Here is a 26,130-nt window from a genome sequence, read left to right as displayed (position 1 = left end):
ACCCCCTTCTCCCCGCCCTCCCTCCACTCTTCCCTCCTTCTCCCTGCCCTCTTCCACCCCACCCTTCCTCCTCCCTGCCCTCCCGCCCCCCCTCCCTGCTTCTTCTCTCTGTCCCTCCATCCTTTCCTCCATCCACCAACCACTGCATACATGCCTACCTACGGCCCTGTTCAATTTCCCATCCACAAGTCCGTTTCCAGCATTCACAGAGCAGATGCGGAGCCAGACTTTGATGGTACTGGGGTTAGACACAGGCCCCGTCCCCAGCTGACCGCTGGAGGAGACACACCCTCCAGGTGACAAGGCACCTGTACCCGCTGTGGCAGAGACCGGTGAGGCCCGGGAGCCTGTGTGACTGGTGAGGTGCACAGTTAGGGCCTCACACCCGTTCTTACTTCCCAGTGCACTCCCATCTCTGACCCAAGATGAGCGTAGAAACCACCAGGGACCGCACTGCAGGCAACAGATGAGGACGGGGCCCGCACACCAGGCCCGTCTGGACGCACTGAGCAGCCCAAGGGAGACAGACACAGAGCACGGCAGATGGGTGCTGGGCAGACGATGGGGCTGTGCAGGGGGCAGGGTAGAGGGGCTGGTGCCCTGAGGCCCGCGGTGAGCAGCGGTGATGGGCCTGCAGCCCCTGAGCCCCCCTTCACCCCCAGGCACCTGCCGATTCCGCTCGGCCCCTCCCTTTGGGATGTCATGCCAACAGGGCCTCGTTCCAGCAGCTTTGGCTCAGTGTCCCACTGACTCTCAGCACCAGCAGCACCGAGTGACAGTGGCATCCTGCCGGCTCTGCTAGACCGGTGCCTTTCCTCCCGCCGACAACCACAGGGAAACGCCCTTTCTGAGTCTGGAAGGGTCAGACACATGGGCCACCCTGTCCAGGTCCCAGTCCAGCCCCCTCGAGGCCTGGCCGCCGGCCTGGGGACATCCCACCATTGCTCCTGCTTCGGTCGGCTGGGCCCAGTAGCAAGTCGCTGAGGCTTGAACAGCAGACATTTGTTCTGACGGCCCTCGTGGTGGCAGCCTCTTCCCACCCTGTCCTCACCAGGCAGGCCGTGGGCTCTGGTCTCTCTCTGCAGACAGGAATCCCACAAGGGGGGGCCTCACCTGGCCCTGATCACCTCCCGAAGGCCGCCTACTGAGGCCGCCACGCACAAGGGCTCCAGGGGCACAGACTCCCAGGCCACGGCGGCTCCTGGCTCCGCACCTCATTAAGTCAGACACGGAAAGCTGGTGTGAGACTCGGAGTTGGCCGCAAATCCTCTTGCTAACACAGAAGCACCAGTGGCTGGTTTCATTTCCTGTCTGACCTTCAGTGTCCAATCAGGGTGAAAAAATTCTTAATAGTTCAAATTAAATACAACTGCGACCATTTTAGTTCCACCTGCCACAAAGACTTCTCCGAATTTACGATCACACTGGAAATAGCGTTTCTCTGGGGCCAGAGCCCGGAGTCAGCGTCATTCTGGCCCAGGAAAAGGGGCAGTGGGTATTCAGGAAGACCACTGAGAGGCACCGGGTGGCTGTCGGTTGAGCGTCCGACTCTTGATTTCAGCTCAGGTCATAATCTCACGGTTCATGAGTTTGAGCCCCACATCGGGCTCTGTGCTGACAGTGTGGAATCTGCTTGGGATCCTCTCTCTCTCTCTCTCTCTCTCTCTCAAAATAAATGAGTAAACTTTACAAACCAAAAAAGACCACTATGACACGGTTTTTATTTCTTGACCATTCTACGTAAATTAGTGTTAAGACCCTCCACATACTAACATGAGACTCTAAGTCACTAAAGTTCAGTTAAAACCCCGTGAGTCTCCTGTAGGGGGACACGGTGGCCTTCAGGCCATGACTGGCCCACCACCTGATTTTGTAAATAAAGTTTTATTGGCACGCAGCCATGCACATTTGTCTGCATATCGTCTGTGGCTGCTTCTGTGCTGTAGCAGCTGAACTCAGTAGCCATGGCAGAAGCCACATGGCCACAGACCTAATGCGCCGCCCCAGCCTCTAGCACGCCTGGCAGGGCAGGACTTTGGTGAGCAGCTGTGGACAGAGGCACCGGGGCCAGCAGGAGGAGAAGGACACCACGCCCCCTACCATCAGCGCAGTGTGTCCAGTCCCTGTAGGTGTCCCAAACCAGCACTAAACTAAACACTCTGGGGCAACCGCAAAGTGGCTGTGCTAGAGAGAAGGCTGTCTTGACCCCATTATCTGCCATGGCCCCCGTGGTGGACCGGAGCCATGAGTCCAGCAGCCCAGAAGACCTGCCGGAGGCCCCTCTGGGTAGAAACAGGTGGGCTGACGGCTGACAGATGTCCTGCCAGGGGCGACCTTCCAGAAGTCCCACGCATCTGAGAAAGACAGAGACCGAGGGAGGACATGCCTTCTCTGCTCACGCCTGCAGCTGCATAGAGAGCCCCCCTCGGGAAGCAAGTGGTTTTGAAGGGACTTTCTCTCCAATGAGTGCCGAGTGGGAGGCGAGGCCGGGAGACTCCCATGCACAAGGCAGGGCTGGGATTTTCACTCAGAAACCGGGGTTCCAGAAGCCATCTCCCGCCCCCAAGCCCTTGGGGCTCAGCTCAGGAGCAAGAGCGAGTGCACAGGGAGAGAGCCTGCAACAGAGAACATGAGCCAGACGTGGACCGAGGTGAGGCTGCGTCCGACCCAGTGGTGACACCAGTCCCCAAGGTCCAGTCACACGGTCACTGTTCATACGTGTGTCAGACCAGACGTGTGCCACGCGGAGGAGCCACAGCGACCACGTGAGTCCTGCAGGCCTAGTGCCGCTGGGCCTCTGCACCACACCCAGCACCACATCCTGTCATCCTGGTCACGTTTTCCCCACATTTTGTCCCCCAGTGTTGGCATCTCAAAATCATAATTTTGAGAAGTGCTGGAAGCCAGTTACAAGTTTCTAGGAAAGAGGGGCACCTTGGGGGCTCCGTCTTGATTTCAGCTCAGTCCACGATCCCACGGTCGTGGGTTCGAGCCCCAAATCAGGCTTGGTGTGGAGCCTGCTTAGGATTCTCTCTCTCTCTCTCTCTCTCTCTCTCTGCCCTTCCCCCACCAATGCACATGCCCTCTCTCTCTCAAAAAAAAAAAAAACAACCGGGTAGGAAAGAGCCTTTGGTGAATTGGTTTTTTCACCTGTTAGCCTGTTAGACAATCACTCTCCACCCTGCAGAGTCAGGCTGGACATTTTCAACCTGGAAACTCAGCTCCTTCGTACCCTTGTTCACGTCTTCCCCGGTGCACATGTCCCGTGAGGGGGGACGGGCCGGCCCTCAGACGCTGGCCGTGTGCAGCCAGAGGAAGGCAGGAAACCGAGCTAAGGAATAAATGAGCAGGAGTGTGTGAGAGAGGCTGTGGGGAGGAGGCCCTCACGTCACGTGCGGGGGGCTCAGCGACCCCTCAGCGTGTGGTGGAGCCCGAGCTCTGCAGAGGCTGGGACAGCCACACCAGACCGGGACAATGAGGACGTGCACCTGGTCCTGGCGTTTTTGAAATCTTTTGTTTGGAAATAATTTCAAACTTGCAGAAAAGTGGAAAGAACAGAGTTCTGTAAGGCACATGTGGGATAGCCCAGGATTAACACCAGGTGCGGCAGTTTAAAAAAAAAAACAACTAAGAAACCTTAAAATGTATGTAGGACACACTGAGGACAGAGAATGCTGAGTGCTTTGCCTTCTGAGGGCGGAGGTGAAGGTACTGAGTCTGGACCCCTGCCCCCCTCCCCAGCCCGTTCTGCCCCGCAGGGAGCTGGGGACCCAGAGCCATCCGTCACACTGCCTGGGCTCCTTTCCAGACAAAAAAAGGTGTGTCCAGCCACCCTCACCACGCTCCCCTGGCCCCACTCTCCCCCGGGTCAGCAGCCAGGCAGGGACTGGAGCCGAGGGAAGACACCCATCTTCAAACACCCGTAACCCTTCTCAGTAAAACCCAGCTTTTACTGGCTTTGTTTTTAATAGAGGGAAAAATAGAGGGAAAAAAAGACTGGTCACGTGAAACCCTCTGGCCAGACTCTGCCTGTGGGTTCCGAAATGTCCACACCTTGTTTCAACGGAAGGAACGCAGTCTGCCCAGGAAAGGGTGGTCCTTCCTTCACGTGGCCCTACCAGGACCCATGATTCTATTCATCCTCATCCACTCCCTGGGAGAGGAGCACCCTCCTCACAAGTAGGAAGCTGGCCGGACTTCCACCGGCTCGCCCTCTCGGCAGAGGCTCGGGCCATGGGGGTGCAGTGCGCTGGAGGGGGCCCAGGCACCTGGAGCCCCCTAGGGCCAACCTCGGGCACAAGACCCTTTCCACCTTCCTGAGTCGATGCTGCCTCTTCTGACGGCAGGAAGGCTGAGCTGAGCTGCCCCTCGGGAGATGGGTCCTCACTGCTGGAAATGGACGTCCCATCGCACAGAACAAGCACAGAGAGTGTCCCCGTGTTGGGCCTCAGGCAGAAATGTGCTCCCTGCCACCCAGGTCAAGGCTTTGGGGAGCCCTGTTCCTCAGGATGGAGGCAGGTCCCGCATGGCGGGCAGGACTCAGGCAGGCCAGAGGGTCCCCCAGCTCCTAAATTTCCACTTTATTTGCCTTTATTATTAAGCATCTGCCTCTGGGTCTTGTTTTTCTGTAAGGACGTGCCTGAAGATTGCATGTAGGGCAGGGATGGGGACAGCCGCTTCTGTGTCACAGTTCAGGCCGTGACTGGGGTCCTTGCCACGGTCACACATCCTGCTGCCGTGAGGCTCTACTTTCTGTTGTGTTGGTGACTTGGGCCTATGGCCAAGGGGGCCAAGTGCCAGCCTCCGTCTGCCAGCATGCTGGCTCATAGGATGGGGTGGTTGCCTCTCAGGGTTCCCTGTCCTTCCTGGAAGCAGAGGGACACTCACACCACAATGGGATCATCACATCTTCTCAAGAGATGTTAATTGTGCATTTTTAGAAGGGAAAGAACTTTGACAAGGGGATATTTACACTCGGGACGCTTCCACACACACTCCTGAGGCCTCCAGGCTGGTAGCACCTGGCTTAGTGGGCAGAGTGGCACACTGACCCGCCAAGGCCTGCGGAGCGGAGAGCTGGGCCCCGCTGGGGAGGGCGCCCTCACAACCACCCGGGCTCTGCACGAAGCCCCCCGCGGAGGCCTGCTGACCCTTCCCTGGCATGCTCTGCCCTCTGCCCCATGAGGGACGCCGTTCTCCACAGCATCAGACATATCGCCCCCTGTCTGGGCCTACTGAAGACCTGACCCGCCGACGTGCCAGGAGAAAACTGCGATTAACTCTTTGTACCAGATGCCACTGTGTGAATGGGCCTCATTACCCAGGAAACACCTGGAACAGAGAGACCAGCACAAAAGTGCGGCCAGGCCCAGACAGACACCACTCACTCCTCTGTCTGCCCCAGGGTGGAGCCCATGTTGAGAAGCACTGTCTGCTAGACGTTTCTAAACTGACCGGCTTGTCACTGAGCAGATGGGCATCTGTCTCCAGGGCACTCCCCACAGAGCTGCATTCTGAGGGCACACGTGGGGTTTCCTCCTGAGAAGGCCTTGAGACGATCACCCCCTGGCAGGCCTGTTTTGAGCCCCAAGAGGCTTTCTGTCCACCCATCCCTGCGTCCTGGCTTGGGGAGCCCTCAGTGGGTGCTGATGGCTGGAGGGCATTGCAGAAGGCCAGGTCTCCCGTCCAGCACGACCTGCTGACATCAGCAACAGGCTCGGAAATGAATACTGGATTTGCATCGGAGGATACGCTTTCTGTGCTAACCAAGCAGCACGCCAGAACCATGGCAGCAAATACTGGTCAGGGACTCACAGTTCAAGTGACCTTTCCAGAAATAAAAAACAAGCAGAAGTCTGGGACAAAGTACGCATACAGAGACCCCCTAAAAAGTGCTATAAATGTAAAGACCTAACAAATGCCGGTGAACACCCGGGGCGGGGACGACCATGGGGCTCTGGTCAGGCTCCGGCCTGTGCCCCTTCCAGGCACCAGCGGGTCCTCACGGCCCGGGGCCACTCAGGACCCACAGATGCCTGGACACCTGTGCAGGCCAGGGCTCTCCTGGGCGGCTCCGCCATGATGCTCTCTGTCTCACTCTTCCTGCGCCTGCATCTGACGGCAGAGGCACAAACGTTCCACAGATGCCCAAGAGGGGCCACCCCCCCACCACCACCCCTCCAGGGGCTTTGTTCGGCCCTGGGGAGCCCCCCAGCAGCACACCACTCTTGGACCAATTTTTGTTCATCCACGCGAGCTGCTACAATAAAATACTATAAACTGGCAGGGAGGGGAGGGGGTAAACAATAAACAATTTGCTTCTCACAGCACAGCGGCTGGAAGTCCACGGTCAGGAGGGGCTGCCAGATCCAGTGTGTGGGGGGGCCCCCTCCGGGTTCAGGGACAGCGTGTGCTCACCCATGAGGAGGAGGGGCCGGGGAGCATTACAGGCCCCTGTACAAACGCTCCACCTCGTGACCTCTCAAAGCTGCACCCGAACACCATCCCCCTGGAAGCCAGGTCTCGACATGAGAATTTATGGGGACACGGCACTCGGTGACAGCACCGTCATGGGGCTCACCGAGTGGGGGGCTTACTGGCGAGCTCAAGGCAGCCAGGCAGAAGGAACGTGAAGTGTGTCTGCTCCCAGCCCATCGCCCTCAGGCCATAAATGTGTCAGGGGTCCTGGGGGAACAACCAGCTGTTCAGAGTCCTTTAGCAGGACAGGGTGCCAGGAAGGTGGACGGCTTGCCCCGCAGAGGTCAACGCAGCACCAACCCACCACCTCCTGAGTCCAGAGTCCAAGGTCAAAGGCAGCTGCCCATGACAGGTGTTCAGAAAGAAATGCAGGTCAGGCTTCGGCTGAGGGTATAACGCTGTCTCTGCTGGGCCCCCAGGTTGGCGGAAAAATCTCACTTCCACCTGCCCAGTTTGAAACAAGAGCCATTTCCTGACATTGTAACAAAGCTTTTCTAAACATACAAACTGGTTAGGAAAATGTCCTACGTAATTGGACAACGGATTCCACATTTGCCTTGGCCGCCTTGACTGACTTCAGCATACTCGAGTATTTATTTCTATGCTCCTCGTTCCGTGGCCTGGCTCTCTCCCTCACTTGGAACCTGCTTGCTCCAAGTAGAACAAGCTGGACTTCCCAGGTCCCAGGGCGTGCGCCTGGTGTGGCCCTGTCCTCAGCCACTCCCAAGGACTCTCACACTCGGGCCCTCAGCCCCTATGAAGGACTCGCCCACTCAGGCGTCCACACGGAGATGAGACAAGCATAAGGGTCTCACAGCTACAGTGCCAGTGAGAAAATGCCAACATCACCCCTCAAGACACATACTTGAACTACTGCACATGAGTGTGTGAGGGCACTGTGTGTGTACCTATGAGTATGTGCACGCACCTGAGTGTGTGCACGTGTGCCCACGAGTGTGCATGCATCCGTGTGCATGTGTACGTATGTGAGTGCATGCGTGTGACCATCAGTGTGTGAGTGTGCATGCACATGTGTGTCCATGAGTGTGTGCATGTGTGTGCGTGTGTCCATGTGCATGTGTGTGCATGTGTGTGACCATCAGTGTGTATGCATGCACATGAGTGTGCATGTGCACACGTGTGTGTTTGTCCGTGTGTGTGTGCATGTGCTGGGTCAGTTTTGCAGAGAATGAGGAAAAGCCAGCAAGGCAGAGAGTGGTTGGCAGATCCAGGGAGGGAGGACCCAGAAGGTCAGTGAGCTGAGTTCTGCAACATGAAATTTTGCTTCTGTAGATATTTTCAAACCCCGATAGTGACGGAGAACAAAATGGAGGAAGGGACACTCACTATGTGCCGAGCAGCAAACACGCCGTCCACGATGGCGCAACAGAAGGCCGCCACCACGCCGAAGCTGATGAACACGATGGCCGCGACCAGCTGGGGCAGAGGGCAGAGAAGCGAGTGGGCGTTACACGCTCCTGATACAGTCCTCCAGATGCCAGCTGCCCGAGTCCCACCCCGCCGCCCCGGGCCCACCGCCGCTCCCACCGCCCCATGACTCAGCCTGGCCCGCGGGCTGCGTTCTTGCTGGTTCTTCCACGCTGTGGTGGGAGACGGGCCCTGGGTCCTCCACACACCCCCTCATGAATAATCAGATTATCAGACCGTCTGCAGCTTTTTGCTATTACAAATTCTGCCACAACGACCCTAAATAGGATCCGTGTTGAATCTGGGTTTCTGGGTGGGCGTCTCTGCGGGACAGACCCCTCACGTTCAGACAGGACACATTCACGTCTGCGCGCCTTATGGTCTGAGAAATGCCACCTCGTCCATAACGAGGCTTTGCCAGTTTTCATTCCAACGGACTAGCACCTCCTTATACCCAAGCAACGCCTCCATTTCATTTTCTAAGTGTCAGCCATCTGCTGGCTACCACAGGCTCGCTGCTGTTTCCAGCCACGTCTCTCTTAGCTGAAGAAACCTTTCTTCCCATTGTCGGCCACTTTCTCTACATATTTTAAACTGTCTTTGTGAAATAATTTTAAACTTCCCATAACAGGTAGCAAACACAGTACAAAGAATTCCCACATGTCGTTCCCCTGAGATTCCCCAAGTATTGTCACCATCCAAACCACTGCAACAGCCTTGTCACCTGCAACTCCTTTCCAGCAGCAAGAACCCCGCCCACATGACCCACGGCAGCGTATTTATTTCCTGGGTCCAGGACTCTGCATAAAGCAACTTGGAACCACCCACCCCTTGTGACCGGCAAACTGTAAGCAATGCCCAGTGTTTGTGAGCAGTCCTCTGGGTCTCCAGCCTTGGAAACAGGCCCCAGACTGTCCCCCAAGTCACTCAGGGTGCTTCCTCCCATGCATCTGAGCTGCTTCTGGGCAGCGCAGTCAGGCTCACTGGCCACGGCTCCACGCAACCAGCTCCCCCTCTGTCCTTGTTAACCTGAGTTATTTTGTTCAACAAGGCGCAGGGAGCTGGCTTGACACTCCAGGGGACAGTGTGGCGGGGTGCCAGGCCCCACCCCCCACAGCTGCTGTTCCGAGGCGCAGGGAATTGGGCCCGCTCTCAGCCGCCAGCCCTACCAGAGCCCGGTGGAAACGGTCCCCTGATGTTGCAAATTGGGGCTGTGCCCAAGTCCTTTGGGGGTCTCTGAACTGGTGACTGTTTGGTCCTCAATTTCCCCACCTGGACTCAGAGGTGTTGGCTCCAACTCATTCTTGCCGTGCGTCCTCACAGCCTGCCTCTCTGGTGTGGCCGGTAGACGTGACAAAACCAACAGAGGTCCTTGGCTGTTCCTCACGGTCTGACACTTGTGACATTTTGTGATGAACTGACAGAGAATTTGAGGCCCCGAGGGGAGGTGTGCAGAAAGCCCTGCCTGCTCATCTGCACAACGAAGAACTATTACCCCACAGAAGCTGCAGTGTTAACACCACTGTTCTGCACAACAGCTCGGCCGTTGACTCAGCAACAACCAGACCACGGTGCCTCCCCCGCGCTGAGAACTAACCACCCCCCCTCCATAGTACCAGGCGTCAACCCAGCACCCTGGGGCATAGACAGGGAGGACTCGCCTTACCCTGAGGGCACTGGAAGGCCCTGGAAAAACAAGCCAAATTCTGGGGGGGCGGGGGGAGGGTGTGAGACCAGGCAGGGGCTGCCCACCTGCCACGCCCACCGCAAAGGTAGCCAAAGAAAAAAGCACTTCCTTCATTCTGCTGGGGAAGGAGAAGACACTGGTCGCTTCCTTGGGGAAACCACTGCACACAAGTAAAAGGATGGGTGTGTAAAGTCACGTGAACATCATTTGCAGAAACTGTACTGACAGAACTCTCCTGCATTTGTACTGCTGTTGGGGAAAATGCATTAAAACATATATAAACGATTCAGATGGCAGCTTTCAAATTTCCCAGCACCTCACTTTCCAAAAAAAATGAAAAGCTTTCACCTAATTTGGCTGCTGAGTCTTCAAGCTTTGACAGTCCTGCCGCCCCCAGAGGGACGTCCTGGCCCTTGCCCAGCTAGGGTCCCTCCTAAAGGCCTGAACCCCAAGGCTGCATCAGCCGGGAGTCCATCCCTGCCACTTGCTGCCTCCAATTCTCCTTGCGCAGAATCCCCGGCCAGGGGGCCAACGGAAAACAGACTCAAAGATGAACAGGATCACCTTAGAACCCAGAGTCACTTAGCACATGTCCTCCCAGTCCTGACATCTGTGACATTACTGTCAGCTGCAGGGAGGGCTAGCCACGCTGCAATCCCAGGATGCAGCCTCCTACCTGCCTGCCAGACCTCCTGAGTGGCCGGTGAACTCAGGAAGGGGTCAGACTCTGACAAGTCCAAAAGCAGGGAGAGCCGCTCCACCAGCAAATGCCTCCCAGGCTCCTGCTTTGTCCCGGACACCGAGCTCTGCTGGCCCATGGCACTCTGGGGTCCCAGGCAGCCTTGGCTGTCCCCACAGAGGACTCTCCTAGAGCCCGGCAGGGTGTGTGGTCGGGAGTGGGTGTCTGCCTGCCCTGTGCACCCACACTCCAGCTCCAGTGCTGGCCCAGGGCATCCACCAAGCACTTGCCCATTGTCTGAGAAGCTTCCAGAAGTGGCCCTGCTACTTCTCTCACTGTGCATGTGCAAGCAAAGCATTGTGGGGACTGCTGTCCCAGCAAGCTGGCCATGCACCAACTTTATGGCCCTTCAGAGAACATCACACTCCCCCTCCTGGCCATGCGACCAGCTCTGAGCCAGCAGCGGCCTGGCCAGAGTCCTGGACAGCTGAGAGGCCTCCCTGACACCCCACCTGATTTCACCCAGAACTTCGCAGAAGCACAGGATGTGTAGTGTCCTCTGACATTGCCTGACTTCCCTCAATCATCCAGACTTACAAAACATGGTTTGGTCTTGTACAAGCTGTCCCCACCATTTGAATATCCTCATCACCTTTCAACTGACCTTGTCTTTCTGCCCACTGCTCCTGAAAGTTAAAATTCAGTGCCAGCATGATCACACACACTCGGTAAGTCAAGTGCTAGCGTGACCACACACAGGATAAAGTGCAGCGAGATCAGGGGGTGGCACTGCCTGAGATCCTCTAGTGCGTCAGCCCCCAGGTCCAGGAGATCATGGTGGGAAAGATGTTGGACGTTCTCTCCTCCAACGTTCGGGCTGGAAGTAGGAAGTGTTCCAGAACAGTGACGGAAGAGCTCTCTTAGGGATGCCCTGTGGGTCTCTGGTCTGTCAGGTGCCAGTAAGGACAGGGAGGCAGAACTCATCACGCCTTGGGGGGACACAAGCCACATCACTCTCCACACTGTGTGAGGCCACCACACAGACAGACTTTGCATGGAAGCTGTTACTCCCTCAGGGACAGAAGGGAACAGGTCTCACTGCCCTGCAGGGCCCTTCTCCTGGGAAGGGGGAGGTCACCTTCACATCTCCACGGGGCTCTGAGTTTACGTTGCAACAGGGAAGGCAGATTAAAAACCAAATACCAGTAGATAAGGTCATGTTGATAACATGGAAATCGGGAAAACAGTGGGTGTGAGCTTGTCACCAGGTGGGAAGGTTGTCACCAGGTGGGCAGGCCTCTCATCCAAGGATAAGACAGACCCAGTGAGTCAGGGCTGCCAAGGGAGCAAGGGGTCGGGGTCTCGCCCAGAGGATCTGAGAAGGCCTACCCTGGGGCGTGAGAGCCCTCTGGCTGTGGGGGTTGAACTGGGGCAGGTAGAAAGGGGACAGTTAGCTCCTGGTGACAGCGACCCAGGCAGGTGATGACCAGGGTGGGGCCTGGTGCAGGGCAAGGGTCTGGTCTGATGGTGGCACCCAGGGGACACGGGAGAGGCAGAGCCATTGGGCCCACGGTCTGGGAGAGACATCTGCACTGGCGGAGGGGGCATTAATGACAAGGGCCAGGTGGAAGATGGCCCCCAGTGCAGGTGGAGGGGCGCAGTCTGACGCCCAGGAGCATCACATGGATGCGGCTGGCAGGGACACCATCTGCCAAAGAGAATGTCACCAGGCCTTCACCAGGGAGCCCTGAGGCAGTCCCAACACCCCAAGCAGGGAGTCAGGACTCTTAGGCTATCCCTCACCACGGGTCCCTTGTCCCCACGTCCATCCTCCCTGTGTCCCTTGTCCCCAAGTGTTCCTCATCCCCAGGTATTCTTTGTTCCCACATCCATCGTCCAGGTGTCCCTCAGCCCCTTCGTACTGTCTGCCTCCAGTCCTGACTGGGGTCCTCCTGCTGGGGACACCGCAGGCTCCAGTGCACGTCACCACGCAGACCACCCTGCCTCCCCCATGACCCCAGGCTGGACTTCATGTGTCCTCCATCCATACTCCTGCTGTCCATACCTTCCTCCCCCAACCACGTGGATGGGGTAGAAATTAATCATGGATGGAAAGTCCAAATATGTGGAAACCAAACATCATACCCTTAAACAACTGATGGGTCAAAGAAGAAGTCACCAGGGGGACTGCACACCAGTTTGGGGTGAACAGGATGAAATGAAAGCACACCGGGGCCCCACTCCGGTGCGGTTGAGGCTCTCCGGGAACTCACAGTGGTAAACACACACACTGAAAAAGAAGACAGCTCTCAGATCAGCTGCCTCCCGCCCTAAAGAACTAGAAAAAGGAGAGCAAACGAAGCCTGAAGCCAGCAAAAGAAAGGAAATTATAAAGGTTAACACAGAGAAAAAAGACGCAGGGGGAAAAGAAAGACAATCAATGTTCTTTGAAAACATCAATAAAGTTGACAAATCTTTAGCTAAACTAAGAAAACAAGAGGAAAAAGCAAGTGACTAAAATCAGAAATAAGTTTGGGAACAGTATTACCAACTTTACAGAAATTAAAGGATTATAAGAAGATACTGTGAGCTTTTGTGCACCAACAAAGTTGATCATCTAGATGAACAAATTGTAAGAAACACACAAAGTACCAAAACTGACTCCAGAAGAAATAGAAATTTTCCACAGACCCATACAAATAAGACTGAATCAGTAACCAAAAGCCTCCAACAAAGGACCAGATAGCCTCCTTGGTGTGTGCAGGGAGAGAGGTGGGAGGGTGCAGGACCTGGGGCAGAGGTGAGATCAAGGGGACTCCCTGTCCTGCAGCTGCAGGGAGAGCCCAGGGGGTCACAGCCGCCACAGGGGGCATGTCTGCTTGGCGAGCTGGCATTCCGGCCCTCACCCACAAGCGCCCCAACCTCCCCATCCCAGCCTCGGGACAGATCCTTCCGGGCCTCCCTGCCTGACTGACACTCTCCATCCTCCCCACGGCTCCTCCCATGCACCCTGGGCAGTGCTCTCTGTGCATCCGCGGCAAGAGATCAGGGCTCCCCACCGCGTGCCTAGAAGCACCGTGCACAGGACGTGTGCGCTCAATGTTTCTGGGGGAGAAATGGACACATAGCAACACACACACAGGGCACGGGAAGCTCGGGAGAGGCGGTGCCCCAGAAGCAATAGCGACGGTCCCAGGCGGTCATGCTGGGGGCAGTCAGATTACTTTGACGCAGAATCAGTAACTTCATTTTCCTACGACACAGGCCAGCGTGCACCAGCGTCTCTAGCACATGCTGAAGGTGCTGCAGGAGAATGTCATTCTCTGGGGAGCGCAGCTTAGACAGCCCAGGGTGTGGCATCCCATCAGAAAGGCCCCAGGGCCCTATCTAAACACGGAGACACTGGGGTCTGTCCTGAAAACAGCTCAGATATTCCAAGCAGACGTTGTGTGGACTCGTGGCAACTGAAACATAAGTTCCAGGCGGTGGTTTCAGACAGAGCCCCTCCATGAGCACCGAAATCTGTAGAAACTGAGACCCAGGAGCACCTGGTCCTGTGAGAATCCTCCCCGTGTAATCAGTGGTCACTAGCTGTCGGCTCCCAGGACCAGTGAGCGAAAGTCACAGAGGATGAGGGCAGGGCACAGTGCTTTCACACGCTAGCTGGCTCCCCACGCCACCAGGAGTCGGGCTGCAGGACCACTCCCTTTGGAGCAGCACACCGTGTCCCGGCACGCGGTGCACGCGGCCCCAGCGTGACGGCTCCGGGTAGTGCCGCGAACCACGCTGTGCCTCACACCCAGCCTGCTGGCCTGGGGACTGCCCCAGCCCCCGCTGCCCAGATTCCTGGGCAGAAAGGAACAGGAGGGTTCGTACCAGTCACAAGGCCATGGACGGAGGCCGGCCTCAGCGGCCAGACAGTCCTCACGGTTCCCGTGTCAGCAAGCGACAGGGCAGGGTGTGGCTGGTGGCCCTGGTGGAGCGATAAGAGGACAGGGCCACCCGCCAACCACAGTTTTTATGTGACTGGAGCTGCTGAGTCTGCTTCCTGCATGGCAGCTACTAACTCTTGTGGGCCTCCAACCTTGGGTGCTTAAAACCCAGAACGGTTTTCCTATTCCAAAGCCACAGTCAGCCAGATGGCAGGGAGGGTGGTCATTCCCGTGGCTTCTTCACTCACCTCTTCCACCACTTTTCTCCCGAAATCAACCAGACTTCCGGAGGGTGTAGGCCATGGTGTCTTCATCCTGGGGGAGGGTGTCACCCAGAGCCCCTAGTCCTTTAGACCCCACAGGCATGGCCCCAGAAGGTTGAGAGGAGAAGCGTGAAGAAGCCATGAACTCCTGTCCCCAAAGTGTTGCCGGCAGCCTGTAAGACGCTGCAAAGAGGGCTCGCCCTCAAATGCCCTGCACGTGGCTCCCTATGTCTGTGTCCAGGCTCCTGTGGCGGAGCGAGGGCATCCAAGGTCAGGCAGCCTCCAGGACACCAGTCACTAGTGAGACCTGCAGAGGGGACGTGGGGTCCAGCAGGCCCCGCACCCTCCACCCGCTTCTCAGGCGTTTGCTGTGGACGTCGGCAGGTTTCCTCCCGATGACCTCTGGGTCCCCAGTCCAGGACCTTGGAGTACTGTGCCTGGAGGCCTAGGGTCCCTCCTCCCCCGCCCCTCCCAGGCTGGTCTGGGGGGCACAGGCCACCTCAGCTTCTGTGTGACGAGGTGAGAGGCTGGACACACCCCGTCAGGGCCCCCAATGTCCAGACCCGCAGCAGAAGCAAAGCAGGAGAGGAGGGAGGACGCAGCCGGGACCCCATCACACAGCACAGGACGACAGGCTCCCTATGGACCAGGCACCTGCGGGTTCCTGGTGGTTCCATTAGTTCAGCTGACGTTTTTACACCACGTTCCAGGGTTGCAGGGTCTCATCTCTGTCTGTGTGTCTGCATGTCTGTATGTGTCTGTCTGTGTGTCTGTGTGTGTCTATATGTGTGTCTCTGTGTGTGTCTGTGTGTGTGTGTGTCTCTGTACATCTGTATATGTGTCTGCATGTGTGTCTGCGTATCTGCATGTCTATGTGTGTCTATATTTGTGTCTGTGTGTGTGTCTCTGTGTGTCCTTCTGTCTCTGTGTGCGTCTGTGTGTCCGTGTGCACACACATGGAGGCAGGTGGACAGTTTGCACACCGCTCTCAGCGCCTCCCCCCCCCCCCGCCCCCTGCCTCTGGGGCTGTGTGGATGGCTGGGCTGATATTGAACTTGATGATCTGTGCGTCTGTCTGGTGAGGAGAAGCCAGCAACTCACCATCAGTGGGAAAATAGGAAAAGCTGACTCACTCTGGGGCATTTTTTGGACATCACAGGAAGCCAACGTGGTGATGGGCGGAGGTAATGGTGCAGCCACTGTAACAATTGTATCCCACCCCTCAAGTTGAACAAACCATTTACAGATGAAATGGCGCTATCTGGTAATTGTTCCAAAATAATACAGGAAGGGAAGAAATGGGTGAGAGATAACTGGCCATGAGATTCATTGGGCTCTAGGGCCTACTTTTGTATATGTTTAATTTTTTTTAATGTTTATTTATTACTGAGAAAGAGAGAGAGTGCCAGCAGGGGAGGGGCAGAGAGAGAGGGAGACACAGAATTGGAAGCAGGCTCCAGGCTTTGAGCTGTCAGCACACAGCCTGATATGGGTCTTGAACACACGAACCGTGAGATCATGACCTGAGCCGAAATCAAGGGGTCAGATGCTAAACTGACTGAGCCACTCAGGTGCCCCTAAATTTCTTATCGTAAAAAAAAAAAAAGAAATCAAGAAAGAAGAAAGCATTCTTACATATGTGGATGCACTTGAAATGCATTCTCTCTTTCTCTGACATTTTCTCAGCTTGCTATTTACAGACTCCTTTCGAAGCAACCGCACAAGGGGGGCTCAGGAACAGTGAGTGACATTGGCACCACCCCCCCCTGCCCCCGGACACCTGCTCCGGGCCAACACTGTACTGAACCTCCTCACACAGGTGTTCCCGGCAGCCCTGGAAATGGGGAAACTGAGGCCCAGAAAGGTCAAGTAAGTTTCCCAAGATCACACCACCCTAGTAGTGGACACAGGTCTCAGTCTCCATCAACATGAAGTCAAACGTTAGAGTGCGGTGCGCTCACCCTACAAAGTTAGTCCGGAAGAGCCCCTCCTCACCAGGGGAAATGGGGCTGCACAGGGTCACAGACGACTCCCGTCCGCAGGCTCTGGTCTGGAAGCCGGGGCCCCATCTTGCCAGGCACACAGAAGCTTGCAGGTAAGATGGGCCCCACATTGCTCTCTTACTAAAGCCTCCGAAACAGACCTCCAGCATCCAGACTGGACAGGAAGAAACAAAACTATGTCTGTCTGCGGGCGACATGATCTTACGGATGGAGAGCCCTAAGGGATCCACTTGAAACGATTAAAACAAATGAATGAGTTCCACAGAGCTACAGGATACAAGATCAGCATAGAAAAATTTATTGTATTTTTACACCCATTTAATGGACAATCCAAAAATGAAGTTACGGGAAAAAATCTATTCCTAATACCCTCAAAAAGAATAAAACACTTAGGAATAAACTTAACAAAGGGAGCGTGAAACTTAAGACACTTAACAAAACATTGTTGAGGACAACGTAAGAAGATCTAAAAAACTAGGAAAACATCACAAGTTCATGGGTGAGGATACTTAACATCTCTCAGCCAGATACACTCCCTAAGCTGATGTACAGGTTGAGCAGAATCCAGCTGACCTCTCCGCAGAAACTGGCAAGCTGATTCTAACACTCGTGTGAAATTGCAAAGACAGAGAATAACCAGAACAGTCCTGGAAAAGAGGAACAAAGTAGGAGGACTCGAGTTCTGGTTTCAAAACTCACTACAAAGCACCAGTGACTGAGACAGCACACATCGACACGAACACTGGCCCGTGGAGGAAAAGCACTGTGGCTGACAAGGCCACCAAGACCATTCGGAGCAACTGGTGCCAGGACAACGGAGCAGCCACCGGCAAAAAGATGGAATGTGGACCCCATCTCACAACATATGCAAACACTGACTCAGAATGGACCAAAGACTTAAACGTAAGTGACAAAACTCAAAAACACAGGGCGCAAATCTTCACAATCTTGGAACTGGTGTGGGACACTTAGACCAAGAGCACAGGCGACGAGAGAGAGAAAATACACACCTGGGGCTTCCTCGAAACTGCAAGCTTCTGTGCTCAAGGGAGACAATATTGGCAAATCACGTACCTGACAAAGGACTGGCCTCTGGCCATAAAGGGTCTGACCCCTGAAGGAGAGGAACACAAGTCACCCAGTTTAAACATCTGCAAGGGACCTGAATAGGCGTTTGTCTAAAAACAGATGTAGAGAAGGCCAAGAAGGTCACGGAAAGAAGCCCAAGGTCACTAGTCACGGAGGAAATACCACAGTGAGATACCACGACGTTCCCACCAGGGGGGCTGGGAAGGGCTGGGGACACTGGAGACCCCCGAACACGCTGGCGGGCATGTAAGACGGTGGCCCCACGACAGCAACTCCACTGCTAGCACCGTGCCCCATGTTCACACTTGCCTCGAAGCCCAAGGCGGCGGCCTCCCCAGGGACCAGCACTGACGAACGGACACAGAATGTACCCCATCCATTCGCTGGAACATGACTTAGCCATAAAGCACTACGGTCCTGACACAGGCAGCCACGGGGATGAACCTGGAAAGCACTATGCTGAGTGACAGATGTGGGCCAGGCCGTGCACACAGTCCAGACCAAAAGCAGGTTAGTGGTCGCCCAGCGCTGGACACGGGCGCCCGCGGGGTGGTTTCTGTTTCAAAGGACGAAATGTCCTCAAATTGGCTGTGGTGGTGGTTGCACACACCCGTTATATGCTAAAGCCACTGCATTTTACACGTTAAAGGGGTGAGTTATGTCTCAATAAAGCTCTTTTTAAAAGGTAAAGAAACAGGCGTCCCCGGACCAAACTGGGTCCTCACCACCCACGTGGCAGCCGCCTGGCCTCCGGCTTCACAGCCGGCTCTGAGCCTTGAGGAAACTGCGTGGAAAAGCAGGTCAGGAGGCTCTCAGCCTGCAGAGCCAGGCAGGAGCACTGACAGAGACCTCAGCAGGAGGGGCGATCAGGCAGGGAGGGGTCACAGAGGCAGGGGCGGGTCCGCAGGGGGGGCACAGAGGCAGGGGCGGGGCCGGAGGGGGGGGCGCGCACAGAGGCAGGGGCAGGGCCGGAGAGCAGGCAGGGAGGGGTCCAGCGGGCAGGGGCGGGGCCGGAGGGGGGGGCACGGAGGCAGGGGCGGGGCCGGAGACACCAGAGGCTGCGGGAGGGACCTGGTAACACCCCTGACAGCGGGGTTCCAGCTTCTCCCCACCCCCACCAGGAGGCCCTCTCTATCCAAAAGCAGCGTTTGCTGCAGAGAACGAGCCTTGTGCTTGACTGCTCCTGGCAGCCCTAAATCCCTGACCTCTCCTGGGGACAGCGACACTTGAATGTGTTAAAGCTTGGGAGCAAATCGCTTTTCCCACTGCAGACTCCTAACCATGGCCCCAGCGGGGGCACAGAAAGACCTTGGCAAGAATCTTCAAGGGCACCACCTCCAGGGCTCCTTCTGGATTCTGGACGCCTCCCTCCTGCAGGATATCCACCCAGAGGCCAGGGCTTCAAGGACCCCGAGGGCTGACCCCCCAGATCCCCCTACACCAGCACCAGCCAGGCAAGGATGGTGGGGTCACGCACCGCCTGGGGACCTGGCAGGAACGTGGGGTCCCTCTGTCCCCCTCTTCTTAGCCAGCGGCCCAGGGTGGCAACCCACCCTTCCTCTCCCCCAGACTCAGGGTAAAACACTTCTTGCTGCCAGAATCCAAACCTCTTTGTCATGCTTCCTCCCCGGCCCCATCCCAGGACCACCCTCACTTGGCCAGGCTCCTTCTGCCCCAGGGGCCACTTTCTCATCGTGCAGTTATGACAGCGGCCACCACAGCCAAGCCACAGGCCTTCCCTCTCAGCCAGGGAATGGGGGGCACATGGGGTCATGTACTGCAGCCCCTCACACAGTGGACCCCAAGGCAGGTGACCGCAGATTTGGGAATAAGTAGGATGAAGCCAATGCAGGCAGGCGTTAGAGGTGAGTGGGAATCGGCCATGTGGCCCCAAGCCCCCCTGAACTGCTGTCAGAATTCAACACCAGCCCACAGTGAACTGGCAAAATTAACTGCTTACCCTTGGGGCTGTGTCCCCAAAGCAAACAGATCCCAAATCGAAATCATTGATAAAAACACCGCGTTCACAAAACCGATCGAGGCTGGCGGTAGCCTACTCCAGGACGTGGGGGACAGGGGTCCACCAGGGACCAGACATGGGGGATGAGCGTGGGGGCCGGGCAAGGTCTGGACTTCCTCTCTGTCAAGTCTGAGTGAGTTTGGCTCCTCTGGCCTTTGCATCTCCCCCCTCTCCTTGGCCTGCGGGAGCCTATACATCATCCTTTAATTTGCTAACCCCCAACCCACCCCATACCCCAAACTCTTCTTTCTGTGCCTCAACTTCAGCTGCCAGGACCACCATGTGAGTCTGTAGGTTTCACCCTACAATCCTAGAAGCAACTATCACTTAGACTAATTGTGAAGGACGCCCATAAGCCCTGAGGCCAGAGTTGTACAGTGCACAGCCTGGGGAACCTGGGCCCGGATCCTCGGTTGCTGGATTGGGGCCAGGGGCTTCCCCAGGAATACTAGCTGTAGCCATAACATAACACACTCTTACTGCCCACGTTTGAAAGAAACAACGTACATTCTTACCATCTGCCTCCGGTTCTCCACCAGGTTGATGCCGATAATCCCCAAGAAAGCTCCAAAGCCCAGCTAGAGGGAAACGGAGAAGGTGCCCGGTTAGCACACGGAGGCTTAGAACTCGCAGGGATCAGCTAATCGGAGGCCGCCCCCTCGAAAACATCTTACCAAAGGGGCAAAGTCACCCCTCCCCAACCACCTTCACCACCTAGCGGCCTACAGGCTTGTGCCCGTCTGGGTGGCATCTCGGGCTCCACCAAAGCCAGTGGTAGGAATACAAGCCACTGAAATGCAACCCGTTCAAACAATTTAACTCTTGATCACAGAATAGGGCAGCACAGGCCCCTCACCTCCGGCCTGAGGGACAGCCCCTCACGGTTACCCAGAGGGTGAGGGGCCCACCTGCTTTCCCCCAGACCTGGCGGCAGTCCAAGCCAGAGGCCGGCTCCTCAGGGAAGGTGTGGGGACCAGGCGCCCATAGGTGAGCCGGCAGACAGGTAATCATGGGAGGGGAGGAGGTAAAAGGAGGGAAGGAGGCTCCAGCAGGAGGAGGATGCTGAGGGGCGTCTCCCTATCCTGGAGACAGCCTCAGCTCCCAGCCTCCTCACCTCAAAACCAGGGACCCAGGGCCAGGCTGGACCCTCCACTGAGTGTGGTTCCCTCAGCTTGAGCGACGTCGGACAAGGGACAACGGAGGTGAGCGGCTGGGTAGGGGCCCCGCCTGCCCTTGAGTTTGGGAGGCACCTCCGTGGGCGCTCAAGTCCACGGTGTCAAATTTAATGCCCTGAAAGTCTGACTGCCTTACGGCGACAGAAGCCTGTATCTGTAATGGTGAACGGTGCCTGTGGAGACGGACACATGTGCACAGAGGAAGTTTCCACCTGTAACTGAAGAACTCTCAAGGAGGAAAGGTGAACGTTTTCTTCACGTCCAGCTCCACAGCTCAAAACCATCAGAATTCCAGGCCAACATAATGTATTAAGGTGTTTCCGTTAAGTTTCGCCAACTGGCATGCTCTTTCCAAGATGTGCCTCCAGCCGTGGCTTCATCCTGAGAACTACTGCTGTCATGCCCACGTGGGACACAGGATCTCCTAGGAAGGGACGTTTACCCACATCGTCTTCAGGTGGATTTCATCTGGTCTCCATAGCTCACCTTCAGAACTGGCCACTGCCCGGGAACCTGGCTCTGCCAGAGGCTTGACCTTGGGGGGGTCGTCCTCACAGCCCTGGCCCCATGTCCAGGGGTCCCCCCACAACACCCGGCAGGAAAGTAGGGCCCCAACATATTGGCAGCTCTTAACATTTTACTGATAAAACTTTTTCTGCACAGACCCTATGTGTTTACTCATAAACAACACATAAGTAGATAATATAGGTTTATAAAACATAGACAAAAAATAAAAATAAAGTATTAATATAAAGATGAAGTGGGAGCGCCTGGGTGGCTCAGTTGGTCAAGCATCCGACTCTTGATCTCGGCTCAGGTTATGACCCCAGGGTCGTGGGATCGAGCGCCGTGTCGGGCTCTGTGCTGACACCACGGAGCCTGCTTGGGATTCTCTCTTCCTCTGTCTCTGCCCCTCCCCTGAGCTCTCTTTCCCTCTATCTCACTTAAAAGAAATAAATAAACTTAAAAAAAAAATTTTAATAGAGATAAAGTGAACAATGTATGTGAAATATTTTTAAATATTTAATGTCAAAACCTTTCCATCCTTGCTAAAAATGTTACTAGTGTTATTACTAATCTTGATACTTTTAGTGACAGTAATGTGATTAAAAGATCTTCATTAAAAAAGAAAACCTTGATTTAGCATTTTTGACACAGCAGCTCTGGGTTCTCGTGCATTTTAAGGGCCTCATAGCTGATAAAGGCCCCTTCCAGACTCCTGTCCAGTGTATGCCCTTGAAACAAATTCTACTGCTAACAACAGTGGATGTGAATTCATAGTTCAAAAAAATCTCCCTGATAATTCTGAATCTGGGTGGCCCTTCTTGCCAGATCTGATTAGGCTGTCCCCAACTTGCCGTGTGGCGTTACTGCCCGAAATATGAAGTTAGCGGTTGGTGATGCCCTCTGCTGCCGCCCCCACAAGATGGAGTGAGGAACACTACCCTCCGCAGGGGGGGTCTTTGCAGGACTCAAAGCTGTGGTCAGAGCGCTGTCTCGGGGCTGGAATCCGGCCGTCAGGGCTGGTCTCTGCACCCCCTCCCGCCCCTGCTCCAGGCCCCCGTCAAGACCAGTTGACAGCAACCACCACCCACACAGGGCCCGGGAGGGGACACGGGTGCCTCTGGGGACAGACTCTGCCGGCCACAAGCCCCAACATGGCGCAGCCCTCCCGCACACCCCTGGGGGTGGCCGCACTCACAATGACCCCTGGGTAGTAGCCCCCCACGGTCACGTTCTCTGTCCTGGTGGTGGCCGCGAGGCCGATGGTCAGGATACAGACGGACGCCACCAGCAGCGACCCCACAAACCAAAGTGAGGTCTTTCTTCTGGCAAACCCTTCTGGAAGGAAGACAAACAAGAACCGTTAGCAAGGGGATGGGCTCAGAGCAGGGCCCAGCAAACAGCACCTGCCTCGCCATGCTGCTCTCAGGCCACAGGCTCCGAGGACCCCAGACCACCCGCACATGCCACCCCCTCTTCCCAGTTGCCCTGTTTCTCTGGGTGGGGACTCGGGGTCTCCCTCGTCACCTGCCAACCCACCCGAAATGTTTCATCCCCGCTCCTCGACATCCGCCACCCCTGCCCTGCAGCCCCTACTGCAACCAGTGACCCTCACTCCAGCATTTAGCGCCCAGGTCCCAGAACCCAAGACGATGAACCTCATGCGGGCAGGTGGGGGTGTGATTTCCCTGCTCCCTGACACCTGACACCGTGCCTGCAGGCTAGGTGCTCAAGGGTCCATGCCACCAGGCCTCACCCCCAAACCAGCGCCCTCCGAAGCCTTCATCCTGGCAGCCCACACAGCAGAGGTCGTGCTCGGCCACTTACTGAGCACCCACTGTGTGCAGACCCTCCCCCGTCCTCGAACCCCACACTCCTGCCCTGCTCCAGACTGCAGGGGGGACCTTGCACTCAGCAGGCCGCTCTGCTCCGTGCAGCACCACCCAGGCTGTCCCCACCCACCATCCACCCCCAGGACCCCGCTCAGTGTCAAACCCGTGAATGGCTACATGATGGGGGGCAGAAAGGACTCAGGAGCGCATCGGAGGCTGCCACTGCCCACCCAGACACCCATCCCCTTGCCTTTGTTAACAGCCTGTTATGGGATGCGGAAGTGTGAAGGGCGCATCCTACAGCCTCTGCTCCAGCTGTACGGTTACATTCTTGCCAAATAATCGTCCATCTGCCCGTCCGTCCGTCCGTCTGTCCAAGCAAAGGATGCTCCATAGGCCCGGCAGACATCTCTTAAAGAAGCCTGTCCCTTGCCTTTCTCCCTGTCATCCTTCCCACTGCCTGGAATATGAGCAGAAAGGCAGAGCCCCAGGCAGCCATTTTGGGCCATGAGGGAACCTTGTGCACAGAGGCAGCACTTGCAGAATGGCAGAGCAGGAAGACGGCCCTGGTTGTTACCTTGGAACTTGAGCAGCAGGATAAAGTCCCTGGACTACGGCTGCTACCTGGGATGTCCCGGGGCTTGTAGACAAACCTAATTCCAGGTGGCACAGAACTCAAGAAGGCAGCCAGAAAGGAGAACTTGCCATTGCCTGGCCCTCCCTCAAGTCTCGAATTCTGGGTTTCTCATTGCCCTAACTTTCTTCCTTTTGGTGTGTCTCGGGGAGGCAGGGAAGCCCCGTTTACAGCAACCACCCTCCTGCCCCGTGCCCCACCAGCAGCAGCCACACCACGGAGACAGTTTGTCAGGAGAGGCCAAGGCAAGACTCCACTCCGAGCCCAACCAGGCTGTTGGCTTGTGTTTTGTTTTATGATGGTTTTTTTAATTTTAATTTTTTCAGAGATAAAGAGAGATGGGGGAGAGGGGACGGGGGGGGGGAGAGAGAGAGAGAGAGAGAGAGAGAGAGAGAGAGAGAATCCCAAGCAGGCTCCTCACCATCTGTACAGAGCCCCATGCAGAGCTCGAGCCCACCACCCTGGAATAGTGACCTGAGCTGAGATCAAGAGTCATACACTTAGCCCACTGAGCCACCCAGGCGCCCCAGGCTTTTGCTTTCTGGAAGCTTAGCCATCTTGAGCCCTGTGATTCAGAACCAAATCAGGATGCAAGGAATACAGGTCTTTGCCTGCACTGAAGTTCTTCTGTCAACACTGTGTGTGCTCAGTGGGGGGCCAGCTGCACGCAGGAGTTTGTGCATGTTCTCTGGAAGGTTTGTGCCTGAATTTACAATTCTGTGGCCCTGCCAGCAACGCTCAATGGCCAGTCAAGTAATGACCAGGTGGTCACACGCTCAGACATGAACTACACAGACAAAATCACTGTGCAAGCTCAGGCAACGCGCTTCTCTTGTGCCATTTTTCCTAACTGGAGGCATCGCATATCTTACGCCCAAGACCACCAGCCAGATGTCTCAGCGCCTGTTCCCACCACAGCACAACAACCCCCGGGGCCTTGTCCCTTAGCCCCTCAGTGGCACCAGTGGCACCTGCCTACAGGAACACCGTCAGATCTGCTAGTGATACTCGGACACGCTGATGACAGCAGAGCAAAAAGCTAAACACGTCTCCTTCGGGATGGTGGTCATCCCCCTGAGGCCCATTCCGTCATGGTCTCCCGAGTCCGACTTTCCCTCCAAGGCTCAGGCCCTCGAGATGCTGTCACCCCACGGCATTGCGGGGACAGTTAACAGGAGGCCGAGGACAGCGGCCCCACTCATGCAGGGCGCCAGAAAGCGTGGCTCCGGCCAGCTGTGGTGTCTGGACTCGAGAGAGGCAGAATCCTGACCTTAAATGCTTCTTATAAATACGGGAGATGGCATAAAAACAAGGGAATGAGAAATAAACTCAAGAAGAAGGCAGGACATCTTTACAATTAGCCTACAACACATTGTTAGATCAGGTTTCAGAGACGAAAGGGTTGTGCACTACAGGAAGCCCCCAGCGCCCCGTGGACCACCCCCGGATCCTCCTACCCATCAGCAGGGCCGTTAGTATGTGTGGTTACAAATGGCGCACCCTCAAGACAAACATCTGTCCAGTCTGCCACACCCAGGCAGCCTCCCGGACCGGCCGTGTGGTCTCGAGCTGCCCAGAGGAGAAGCCCATGGGGTGGGGTCTGTCTGGCCCGTCTGCCGCTGGAGCGCATGCCTGGCTCAGACAGGCAGATCTGGAGGCACCAACCTCAGCTTCCCGATCTGGAAAGTGGAGACGATGGCAACGCCTGCGTTAGCCGCCTCCTAAGGGCCGTGCGGCCCCAGCGCGAGGACCTCGGGGAAAGCCCCCCCACTCCCCACTGAGGTGAGCGGAGTGAATCCATCAGCCAGGGTGGAGGGAACAGTAGCACAGTCCCGGCTCTAAGCCAGCTCTCCAGCTTGAGGGGAAGGCCACCAGCCATCTCCGCGTGGTGCTCACGTCTTTCCCTGCCTGTGTGTCCATCCCTCCTAGAGCATCTGAGCCACATAAGCCCTCCCTTGCCCCGCACCCCAGCCCCAGCCCTCTCCCGAACCATGGCTCCCGTAGCAGTCTGGCCACGTCTAGACTGGATGGTCTGCAGTTCCCGTCACCAAGACGGTGTCGGGGGTGGGGGGAGCGCTTGGAAGCCCCCCTCCCCCCCCCCCGTCACCGCCTTCCTGCCAGCAGGGCCTTGGTGTCCCAGGGAGAAGAATGTGCTCACTTCCTCACGTGGGGACACCCGATCACAGAGGCAAAGAGATGCCCCTGTAACTGGACCCAGGCAGAATGGTGTGACTCAGCCATCACTAGGAAATACCTATGAGGCCACCCCGGCCACACTAAGGTTTAGAATTTTTAAGTAAGAGACCAACTCCTGGTATTACTTTCTTAGTTTATGATTTCTCATCAGAAGAACCAACTAAGTCCAAACTGTTTTAAACCATCACGTCCCATTAGCGTAATATGTGAT

General features: G+C 56.2%; 1 protein-coding gene across 1 annotated transcript in view; it reads right to left on the bottom strand.

Annotated features, from left to right (window-relative positions):
* TMEM255B (transmembrane protein 255B) overlaps nt 1-26,130 on the bottom strand; it is a 39,898-nt gene that overhangs the window by 12,848 nt on the left and 920 nt on the right. Inside the window, exons 2-4 of the mRNA XM_047075417.1 lie at nt 22,456-22,595; nt 20,094-20,156; nt 7,825-7,914 (exon numbers count right to left, since the gene is read on the bottom strand). Coding sequence (XP_046931373.1) covers nt 7,825-7,914; nt 20,094-20,156; nt 22,456-22,595 — 293 coding nt within the window. The remainder of the gene's footprint in view (nt 1-7,824; nt 7,915-20,093; nt 20,157-22,455; nt 22,596-26,130) is intronic.

This window comes from Lynx rufus, unplaced genomic scaffold (assembly GCF_022079265.1).
Source record: "Lynx rufus isolate CCGP_SWC_20201006 ecotype Redwood Valley unplaced genomic scaffold, mLynRuf1.p SCAF_1, whole genome shotgun sequence".
In the NCBI taxonomy this organism is placed as follows: Eukaryota; Metazoa; Chordata; class Mammalia; order Carnivora; family Felidae; genus Lynx; species Lynx rufus.
The sequence above is the reverse complement of the archived record's forward strand: the minus strand, read 5'-3'. Positions and strand labels throughout refer to the sequence as shown.